General features: G+C 39.0%; 1 protein-coding gene across 1 annotated transcript; it reads left to right on the forward strand.

The window, feature by feature from the left end:
* Window positions 1–2,213: 2,213 nt before the first annotated feature.
* LOC115631224 (tubulin-specific chaperone cofactor E-like protein) lies at window positions 2,214–5,059 on the forward strand. Its single transcript, XM_030527935.1, has one exon. The coding sequence runs from the start codon at window positions 3,412–3,414 to the stop codon at window positions 4,918–4,920; it is 1,509 nt and encodes a 502-aa protein (XP_030383795.1). The 5' UTR covers window positions 2,214–3,411; the 3' UTR covers window positions 4,921–5,059.
* Window positions 5,060–12,123: the final 7,064 nt, after the last annotated feature.

The following is a 12,123-nucleotide window of genomic DNA, read 5'->3' on the forward strand; positions in this document are numbered from 1 at the left end:
TAAGAATTGCAGTGTAGAGATAGAATCCACAATATTTCGTTGTGCATGCATACAATAAGGAAAAAGTACAGCCGAAATACTGCAGGCTAAATACAATTTAGAATGCATACATCCTTATAATTCATTAAGCGACTTCAGCGGCTTTGAAATATTTTTTGACTTATTTAAGCGCCGGTAAAGTTGATTGAAATTCCCAGACATATTTTTCATAAAGATGCAAATTTTGTGATGAATATCAGCAAGTAACAAAGACTACTATGTCAAATTCCTTACTACAAAGCAGCCGTGAATATCGATTGAAATATTATCTAGCAAGTGCAACATCCTGACAAATCTAATAAAAGTGTATTATGTGTCATCAGGGAATATAAAAATATTTTCCCATGCAAATGGAATTGAATTCAAAAACATCAACAAAGAATAGAAAGGGCACACTTAAATCAAATTTGTGAAACGCTCGCGCTCTTCCTCCACCTTCATATCACAGCAGACAGTGCTGCCATCTGTTTTACATTGCCATTCTGTGTTGTTATTGTTGTGCCATGCTGTGCACATGGCGTGGAAAAGCGCCGTATTGAAAGCTTTTCGTATTGCTGTATCGCTTGCATTGCAAACAAAATCAGCTGTGCGGAGAGCTTTACAAATGCGCAGTTCAACATACATACATATGTACATATATAAGCAAACGTTTTACTTTGTAGTTTGCATGAGCGAGAGTGTGTGTGTGTAATGTGAGTTTCAATGTAGAAATCATGTGTACGTGAGCGCCATAATGATGCAGCAGCAAACAATAACGACAACAAAGCCCAGCTGTGTGTTGTAAAATTACTGAGAGCTTCGAAATTTGTGCGCTCTCCGTCACTCTCACTCTCTTGCCTACCCTTTTCGTTTTCGCTTATTGCGCACCTCCTAATAGAAGAACCCGAAGGGTAAAATATTAATATTAGATTTGTGCAAAAGTATGTAACAGGCAAATGGCATGTACATGCATATGTGCATATTCGTGATCAGCATGAGGAGACCAACGATCCAGCAAGATGCGACCATCCGCGACGATCGCCAAATTTGATATGAAGACTCTAATATTCCGCCAGTACAAACACCATTCCAAAGCTAGCTGTAACAAACATTTTTGGTATACATACATATGTACATATTTTTGTAATAATGAATAAAATACTTTATCATTTTTAATTATTTTATTTTTATTGCTTAAATTTCATCCGAATCCGAAATGCAACAACAGCGAGAGTTTGCTTTGCGTACAGAGTATTTCACTGTCGTGAACAGTTACAAATATTTGACAAGCAATTTAAATAAAGATACTAAAATGATTAAAAAAAAAGTCCCACTTGCTCAATAAAAACCCCTACTAGGGTTTTTCAGTTCGTGCCCGCCCGTCGCCATGGGTTACACTTAGCGAGTACCTACTGTGCCATGACCGATGACTTCATAACTGGTTTTCCCTACGAAACTGCGCAAGCTAACGGTGGCGTATTCAGCTACCTGTACATTAAATTTAAATGCTGGGCGCCTTTCCTTTTTTATTTTCTACGCAGGTATTTCAGGTTTATTTATGTATTTCAAATGTTATGCTAGGGTCGGTGCCAAGTGGCAAGGTCATTGCAGCTTGTTGCTGTAACACACATACAACTTTTGTACAATATTTTATTATACGTCTAATATTCTATTTTAAAATGTGCCAGAAACCTCAAAAAACGAAAGCAACATGTATGCTTCTCACAGTTTTAGCTTTAACATTTCGTAATGATTACACTTATTTTTGGCTGCAAGGTCGCTTAATGGTGGCAAGTGCCGTTAACATTACAACCAGCGCCCGAATACTGAGAAATTCAGCTTTATCTGAGCATTATATGAATGTGTTTACTAAGTGAAAAAATAAAACAAACAATTAGATTCATTATTAAGCCAAATTTGGCATTGGGTTTTAAAAAAAATAAATATGTAAAAATGTTGAATTTTTCAGCAGATAACAACCACAAAACTATTATTTTATGTTCAAATATTAAGCAATCTATGTGCGAAACGTCAGCTAAGTAGCCTAAAAAATCAGTAGAAAGAACAAAATTGACTTAGTCTGGCCTTTTCTAAATTTTCAGATAAGTTCTTATCTGATTGCACTTAGTGCAAAATAAATGTCAATAGTCATAAACACATTAGATCAGATGAGAACTTATCGATAAGTGTAGTGCGCGTTACAAAAAAAAAAAAACAGCAAACAGAAAAATAAAATAAAACAAAGCGCCCAATTTCAGCAAAAGATTGCATCCGCTCCTGTGCGCATGACGGCGACCTACACTTAAAAGCACGCGCGCACATACACAGACACACACCGAGAGACACACGACACAGAGGCAGACAGCTAAAGCACCAGCCAGCGGACAACCAAACAGGCCAGAATCGGAATATACACACACTGCGAGTTCTCAGTGTTTAGTTGAGCGTTTGGTTACGTTGCGAGCGGACGAAACGTGTGGCACGGAGTTCAACAATCAACAACAACCACCAGCACCACCAACAACAGCACCATCGCGGGCAGCTGGAAAATAAAGAAACGAAGCAGCACAACAAAAACGCTAAACAATAATAACAAAGCAGAAAAGTGTGCGCACTGCTGACCAGTGCAAGAAAAGCTAAGCTTTTGGCCTGGCTTTTGTTTTTGTTCCGACGAGTTCGCAAACGCCATTGACGTCCGAATTATTACCACACTCCACTCTATCGACACACAAGCGACGCATTTGTGTTTTGTTTTTTATTTCATTTCTTTGTTCGAGCAGACACCACAATGATGATTTGATTTCAACTGAACAGCAATAAAATATCGGCAGCGAGAAAAAAGTTAATTTAGTGCGCAATTACAACAGCAACAATAATAACAACGACGGAAACGAGTTAGAGGCAGTTTTTGAACGCGACTTCAACTAAATGCAACTGCGCAAAACAACGAACAAATAGAAGCAACGACAACAAAGGTAGAGAACTACAAAATTGCATCACTCTGCTGTAAAATTTACATAGCTACCGTGCAAGCAACAACAAGCACTTGAAAAGTTTAGCTATAGTTGTTGGAAAATAGCGAAAACTATGTAAAAATTTCCAAGCAAACAACACACAAAAATCAATACGCATAGTGTGAGGGAAGGGAAATCGAGAGAGAGAGAGAGAGAAGTGAAGGCTGCTGCAGCAACAACAGACTTGCAACAACAACTGCAACGGCAACTGGCAAAGCTTCAGAACAACAACACAAAGTGGCCCTGTTAGAAGCTTAAGGCGAGCAGCGTCAGCGTCAACGTCAACGTCAACGCAGAGGAGGCAGCAGCGAAGTACAAAGCAAAACAAGGCGCAGGAAAAACAATTAAGAATTACCAATTAAACTAATTCCGGGACAAGATGCCCTCATTGCTGGAGGCGCTGGAGCGCAAATATTTTGCGGAATGCGAATTCGAGAATGCCAACGAACCGGAGCTGCACAAACGTGATGATTTGCCCAACGATTTTACGGTGACAAAATGTGGGGGTCGGATGGAGTTTTCCATTTTCATACCGCGTCTCTCCCCGCTCACAAGCGTTCCGGAGCTGCTGGTGCTAAATGACTGCGACATTGACTGTGCCGGCGATTTCGATAGCATTCGCGAGAAGTGCCAACGCGTGCGTGAGCTGGACTTGGCGCAAAACAAGCTCAAGGATTGGCAGGAAGTCTTTCACATGCTGCGACACATGCCGCGCATCGAGTTTCTCAACTTGAGCAAGAACCAGCTGATGAGTCCGCTGAGCACACTGCACGAGGCGCCGACGGTGAATCTCAAGAATCTGGTGTTAAATGGAACGTATCTGGACTGGATGTGCATCGATGTGCTGCTCCAGAACTTGCCAGTGTTGCAGGAACTGCATTTAAGTCTCAACAACTACAGAGCGGTGCTCATCGATACCGCTCAAGAAGTGGAGCTACAACAGCAAAAACAAGCAGACAATGAATCCGCCACCGCCAGCCACAGCGACTGCCAGATCATACACGATGGTGACACGGAAGTAGAGGAAGATAGTGTCAGTGGCTGTGGGGAATGTCAGGCGGCCCGTAAATACACAAAAGCACATCCCACGCTCAAAACGCTGCACTTCACCGGCAATCCCATCGAGCAATGGCAGGAAATCTGTCGCCTGGGCCGCCTCTTTCCCGCCTTGGAGAGCCTAGTATTGGCGGACTGTCCTATCAAGTCGCTGAAGGATGAAGCGGAACCTTCCACAATGTCCAACGACTCGTCAACCGCGTCCACGGAGTCGCACAAATATTTCCCCAGCTTAAAGCTGCTCAACCTCAGTTCGGCGAAGATGAACAGTTGGGCAGACATCGACGAGCTGGCCAAGTACAGTCAGCTGCAGAATCTGCGCGTCAAGCATTGGCCACTCTGGGAGAGTCTCGAGTGCACGGAGCACGAGCGTCGACAGCTGCTAATTGCCCGTCTTCCCAATGTAGCCATGCTCAATGGTGGCGGTCTGATCAGCAGCGATGAGCGCATCGATGCGGAACGGGCCTTCATCCGCTACTATATGGACAAGCCAGAGAACGAGAGACCAGCGCGTTACGCCGAATTGCTGGCAGTGCACGGCAGACTCGATCCGCTGGTCAACGTTAATCTGAAGCCGGACAAACGTGTCAAGGTCGTCTTCACCTATAACGATGTCAGCGAGAGTCGCTTCGTGGACATTTATCTGACAGTTAACGATCTGAAGGCAAAGCTTGAAAAGCTGATCAATTTGCCGCCTAATAAGATGCGCTTATTTTATTTGGATCAGGACTACAAGGAGTTCGGACCCGAGGAGATGCGCTACCCCAATAAGCAGCTCTATAGTTATAATATACAATCTGGTGACGAGATCATTATTGATGCCAAGAAATAGGGGCTGGCGTTAGCCAGGAGCGGAGGGGCTGGTGCTGCTAATAACTTGTGATTTTGTATTATACAAATACAGATACGTATAATAAACATATACATACACATACACATACATGCTATGCAAAATCCTAATATTAAATATATACATATATTTTTATTATTTACTGTACATACACCTAAAAACAAAGCCAACAACAGAAAGCGTGCATTAAACATAAATTACACATAGTTTATGCAATACTTATATACAATATATTTTAATTACTGAATAACCTAAGCCGCAACACAGACTAAAATCCATGCAGTTTATTTAAATTAAATAAATTTTAATGAATAATTTACAAAAATTACGTTTGTTTTACTGGTGGAAAAATGGCAACAATTCATTAACGACGCACTAACTACCTATTTCGCAATTGTGATTTCGAAAGTAGACCATGTCGTCGTGTTCCAGCGATAAGATATGATATATTCGTAGTTCTATCAGCAAAGTGAGTCAACAAGAGTAAACTGTCTTCTCATTGAAAAGCTCAGAAGAAATATTTAAATGTTTTGGATGGTGCATTTTTCACTTCGTAGTATTTAAGTACAAATAGAATCACTTATCTATTAAAATCCATTTCTAAAAAAAACAATTATTTGTAGTGTTAATGTTTCAAAACGTGATTCCCTTTGCGAAGGAATAATGTTTTTTTTAGCTTCATGTTTAATTTAAATTTTAAAATGAAAATCCGGGGTTTCAATAGTTGGAGACATTGTTTTCGATTAGTTAGCCCCCCTAATCTATCGACATCACAAAAGCTTTTTTGAGATGATGCACAACGATGTAGAAACATAATTTTATATACACTATTAATTTTACCTTGTCCCCGAAGAATTATGCTGTTTTATGAAATCGTTCAGATTTTTTAGCACATACATAAAAAAAAATTATTTGTAGACCACTTGTTATATTCAGATAAGAAGCCCTAAAGCAATTTATTTGGGTGTCAAACATAAACGGCCGACCCTTAGGTCACATATCCATGCCACGGGCTCCCAGTGTAGACAAAAAAGGCCCGAATGAATTGTATGTTATTCAGCAAATACAGAGGTAAGGTACGAGGTATGGAATACCCTTTTACTCTTTGGATACAGGGTATAAATAAATTATTCCAAAATATAAATTTTGTATATAAACTAATTAACACAACATTTTAAAGTGAACCTACATTTGAATTAAACAATTTTTTTTTGACAATTCTATCACATATTTCTACGTGTTCCACATGTTCTACGGTTGTCTTCAAGACCAGTTAAATCTAAAGATAAACTAAACATATAATAAATTATACGAAAATATAAATTGACCTTTTAGACGCCTCAAAGCCTCGAATTTTTTTGCCATGATTATCAGCCATTTATTGACTATTTCACTATACTATATTTTGTGAAATATTTCTAATGACTTAAATAATTTATAATTGAAAATTTGTCATACACAGTATTCAGAAAACAAATGATGTCTTGATACGTTTACTTATTTGTATCAGTCGAAAAAGCTGTCAATATTTGGATTAAAATGAAAATTAACGTTGGGTCCAAATTCAGTAGAATTTATGGTTGGCCTAACAGCCAAAATATTAAATAAATCTGTATTAGCAAGACTATAGGAAAATTACACCTTCTGCACAGCAATGCAATTCATCTCCAGAAAGCATGCATATATTCAAAGGAATAAAAACAAATTTAAGTTATGCCGCTACTTACTCAATATAAATATAACATAACGAATATTGTTTACGTAAATTTCTCTCCATCTATGTATCTCACGACTACATATCCTGTTTCATTTTTGATTATTTGTACAAACTCGTTCATTTATTGTAATAGCTTCAGATCCTGGTATTCATAGCTATTCAAACCCTGTTAGCTGTAGGTTTTCATTTTAAGCTAGCATGAAATAAATAAATAATAAAATAAAAGCAAATAATCCTTTTAAACTCCAACTAAAGGCGAATTTAGCTGTTTACTTTTACATACATGTAAAGTGGCATCCTTGTGCCATTATCATCAGTTGGCACCCCCGATCAGGCGAAGGTGTAATTAAGAAGAAGTCGTGGGATAGTCGTTTTTCAACAGTCGTAAGCAGCAGTCGTGGCATTCAGTCGTCAGTAGTAAAGTTGTACAGCAGTCACTAAAGTTGGTCAGAAGTTGCAAAAGTCGGCGTCTAAACATATTTTTAAGTCTTATGTTATTATATAATACTATTCTTATTGTTTGTCAAATACTCGATATACTTTATTAAACGATTTATAAACCTAATAAATCTTACATGGGGGCTCAACCGTGTCGAGCAGCCGGACAAATATTCAGAACAGTTCAAAGTTTTTAAGTGAAGCATTCATAAAAAATGATTCTTACATAAGGGCTCAGCCGCATAAATTTTCATACGCAGTCAGTTGAAATAATACATCTAAAAGTTGCAGTGCTTAAAAATGATACGCTCAAGCAGAAAAAATAAAAATGGCGCACCAAGCAAGAAAAATCTGTTGCCGGTGGCGCGCATGGAAAATGGAAAGACATCACAAAGTGTAGACGATCTCGATCTAACGTTTGAAATGGTAGAGGAAAGCAGAGCAGTGGTAAATGATGAACAAAGTGTAAATCATACGTGCGAAAAAGAGATAAATATATACAAGTGCGAACAAGGCACAACGGCAGGAATAAAAGAAAAAGGTGCGAACGTCGAACTACATGATAATTGCGCAGTTGAAAATACCGAGAAAAGAATGTATTCTGAGGAGACACACACATGTATACAAAACCACGATTTGTCAATTTTAATTAAAATGCTGAGTGAAAAGAACGATTCTAACCCAAACAAGAACAGTGTGTCGGTGGAAAGCTTTGCAAAAGTAGTCCCTGATTTCGATGGCATAGCTATACCAGTTAAGCAGTGGGTAAATAATTTCGACGAAAACGCCGAGGCATACGAATTAAGTGAAAAACAAAAGTATGTGAATGCAAGAAATAAAATGGTTGGCACGGCCAAATTATTTGTGGAAACTATTACTGTATCAAATTATGAAATGTTATGTGCAGCCTTAATAGAAGAATTTGATAAACAGCTGAGCAGTGCCGAAGTACATAAAATGTTGCAAAAGCGGAAAAAGCGTGTGTCGGAAAATTTTCATGATTATGTGCTCCAGATGCGAAAAATAGCATCACTTGGACAAGTTGAAGATCAGTCGGTTATAAATTATATAGTTGATGGCTTAGACGTGCGTGACGATCTAAAATTTCCGTTGTACAGTGCGCCCACGTACAAAGAACTTCGAAGTCGGTATGAGCTTACTGAATTAGTGGCAAAGAGCAGTTCGTATAACAAACGTCGCGAAAACGTTGATAAAGTAGGAGACAAACAACAACAACAGCAGCATTGCTACAATTGCGGTTCAACAGAACATAAGCGGGCAGAATGTAAACGAGAAACAAAATGTTTTAAGTGTAACGGTGTCGGTCACATAGCGAAGCAGTGCGTGGCAAGCAAACAAAGCGTTAACATTGTATTAAAGGAAAATCGCGTTAAAGAAATAAAAATCGGGAAAGCAGTTGTATCGTGTTTGATTGACACTGGCGCGGATGTTTCACTTATGCGAAAACAAAAATATGAAAACATTTTCGGTGACCAAAAGTTGCAAAAGAATTTTACTAAACTGTTTGGCTTAGGCAATATTGCCACTGTCGTGTTGGGTGAATTTACAGAAACAGTTGAGGTCGATGGTTTTGTGACAAATCATACATTTCTTGTTGTACCAGATGCAAGTCTAAAAGTTGAAATAATTGTTGGCTATGACTTTTTACAGAAGTTTACTGTCACACTAAATTCCAATGGTTACACGTTCGTACAGGCGCAAACAAAAGCTGATGATGAGCAGTCTGAGTTGAATGTTTTTAACGTGGTAAGTCCAGCAAGCGAGATCGATTTAAATGTTGAATCCCAGTATGCCGAACCAGTCAAACAAATGATCGCCAATTACAAGCCGGTGGACAATGCAGTAGAATGCCCAATAAAAATGACCATCATACCGAATGTTCCAAGCATCGCTTTTCGCGAAAGTCCAAGCCGATTGTCTACAACAGAACGTGAATTTGTACGAAAACAGGTGGATGAATGGCTTCACTGTGGCATTATCAGAGAGTCGTCGTCAAACGTTGCAAGCAAGGTGGTGTTGGCCAAAAAGAAAGATAGGACCTACCGATTATGTGTGGACTATCGTAAGCTGAATACCCTCGTACTTAAGGATAGGTTCCCAGTACCAGTTGTCGAAGAAGTACTCGAGAAGATGCAAAATGCGAAATATTTTACTGTTATGGATTTGCGAAATGGCTTTTTTCATGTGCAGGTAGAGGAGCAAAGTCGAAAGTATACAGCGTTTGTTACCAAGGAAGGGTTGTATGAATTTAATAGGGCACCCTTTGGATTTTGCAACTCCCCAGCAGTGTTCGTACGATACGTTAATTACATATTTCAAACATTGATTAACAAAGGCATAATGGAGATGTATGTTGACGACATAGTTATTTTCGGAGATTCAGCTGGTCAATGTTTGGAAAATATGCGAATTGTACTGAAGCAGGCAGAAATGTATGGGCTTGATATAAAATGGGCCAAGTGTCAGTTCTTAAAGAAGAAAATAAATTTTCTGGGTCATGAAGTAGAAAACGGACGTGTTTGGCCAGGTCAAGAAAAGGTAAAAGCTGTGAAGAATTTTCCTCTTCCCAAAAACATACGGGGAGTACAGGCCTTTCTTGGACTAACGGGGTATTTTCGAAAGTTCGTTAAAGATTATGCATTACTAGCCAGACCGTTGACACAATTGTTGAGAAAAGAAGCCGAATTCAAAATTGAAGGGTTACATGTACAGGCGATAGAACAATTAAAGAATGCTTTGACGAATGAACCAGTATTGAAGATATTTATGCAGAATGCGGCAACACAGTTACATGTTGATGCGTCAAAAGATGGGTTTGGTGCTACTCTTCTCCAGCAGCATGATGGCAAGTGGCATCCTATTCTGTACTGGAGTAAAAAAACGACACCTCAAGAAGAAAAGTTGCATAGCTATTTTTTGGAAGTGAAAGCAGCATATTTAGCAACAAAAAAGCTACGACATTATTTAATGGGCATTGAATTTGTTCTCGTTACTGATTGCGCAGCGTTTAAGATGACATCAACGAAAAAAGAAATTCCCAGAGAAGTAGTGCAGTGGTTAATGTATCTGCAAGATTTTACGTATACCATAGAACATCGCGCTGGTATAAGGATGAAGCATGTCGACAGCCTCAGTCGATTCCCAGTCATGATCGTAAGCACAGAAGTTCAGGCACAATTTTTAAAGGCCCAACGCAAAGATGAAACCTTAGTTGCAGTTGCAGAAATTTTAAAACTGAAACCATACGCAAACTACAAGGTCAGAAATCAGCTGATTTATAAACAAGTAGATGGTATTGATTTGCTAGCCGTACCGAAATGCATGGAAAAAGAAGTTATCAGGAATGCTCATAACTTTGGTCATATGGGTGTGAAGAAAACCATGCATCACATTCAGCAGGACTATTTTATAGCACACTTAGAGAAAAAAGTTGTGGAATTTATCGCGAATTGCATTGAGTGTATAACACATAACAGAAAGCTGGGTAAACAAGATGATTTTTTGCATTGTATCGACAAAGAAGATCAGCCGCTGAGTACACTCCATGTAGATCATTTGGGATCATTGGACCTGACTGCAAAGAAGTACAAATACATATTCGCTGCTGTTGACGGGTTTTCAAAATACACATGGTTGTATCCAACAAAGTCTACCGATGCGCAAGAAGTTGTTAAACATATCAGCTCGTGGGTAGCTATCTTTGGGAATCCACGGCGTATTATCAGCGACAAAGGAGCAGCATTTATATCGAAGCAGTTTAAAGATTTTTGTGAGGAACACAAAATAGAGCACATCGAGACTACTACAGGGATCCCAAGAGGAAATGGGCAGATAGAGAGAGTCAACCGAGTTATTCTGTCTGTTTTGTCAAAAATGTCTGCAGCCGAGCCGTCAAAATGGTATAAATATACATCACAGGTGCAACGATCTATTAATACACATGTCCACTCATCTACGAAGTACACTCCGTTTGAAATTATGTTCGGCGTCAAAATGCGTAATGAATCTGATCTGGAAGTGGTGAAAATTCTTCAGGACGAGCTACTGGAAGGCTTGCAGGATGAACGCAACCAAATCAGAGCTGATGCCAGAGTACAGATTGAAAAAGCTCAAAGTTGCTACAAGAAGAATTTTGACAAAAAGCGACGTAAGCATAGTGGTTACCAATTAGCAGACTTAGTAGCCATTAAAGTAACACAGTTTGTAAATGGTAAAAAGCTGGCTCCGAAATATATCGGGCCATACGAGGTTACCAAAATAAAACGTAATGGAAGGTTCGACGTGAAGAAAGTTGCAGAGTTCCAGGGTCCGAATCAGACTTCAACTTGTACTGATTCTATGAAACTGTGGCGTTACATGGGTCAAGACGAAGACGATGAAGCTGGAGAATCATCTGAGACAGATGATGAGCAGGATGGCCGAGTGTAAAGTGGCATCCTTGTGCCATTATCATCAGTTGGCACCCCCGATCAGGCGAAGGTGTAATTAAGAAGAAGTCGTGGGATAGTCGTTTTTCAACAGTCGTAAGCAGCAGTCGTGGCATTCAGTCGTCAGTAGTAAAGTTGTACAGCAGTCACTAAAGTTGGTCAGAAGTTGCAAAAGTCGGCGTCTAAACATATTTTTAAGTCTTATGTTATTATATAATACTATTCTTATTGTTTGTCAAATACTCGATATACTTTATTAAACGATTTATAAACCTAATAAATCTTACATACATATATCTAATTTTTTGTAAATATTTTAAGTTTTCCGTTAGCGTTTTCTTCACACTAAAAACTTGTTGAAAGTCTATAATAAAAATTGCGGCAGTGGCAAACCTAAAAATGTACTACAATCTAAGACCTTCCCTATTCATATCTTTCGATTTCAATTTACGTTATGCTGTTGGAAAATTTTCCGATTAGGAATCACGCCCCACAATAAAGTCCCAATTTTCGAAACAAACCCTTGTTTACTCCACCCGCCCCGATCATCGCATAAAGAGTTCAGCTAATGACGTCTATAAG

The sequence above is a fragment of the Scaptodrosophila lebanonensis genome, unplaced genomic scaffold (genome assembly GCF_003285725.1).
Source record: "Scaptodrosophila lebanonensis strain 11010-0011.00,11010-0021.00 unplaced genomic scaffold, SlebRS2 tig00000001-arrow-pilon, whole genome shotgun sequence".
In the NCBI taxonomy this organism is placed as follows: Eukaryota; Metazoa; Arthropoda; class Insecta; order Diptera; family Drosophilidae; genus Scaptodrosophila; species Scaptodrosophila lebanonensis.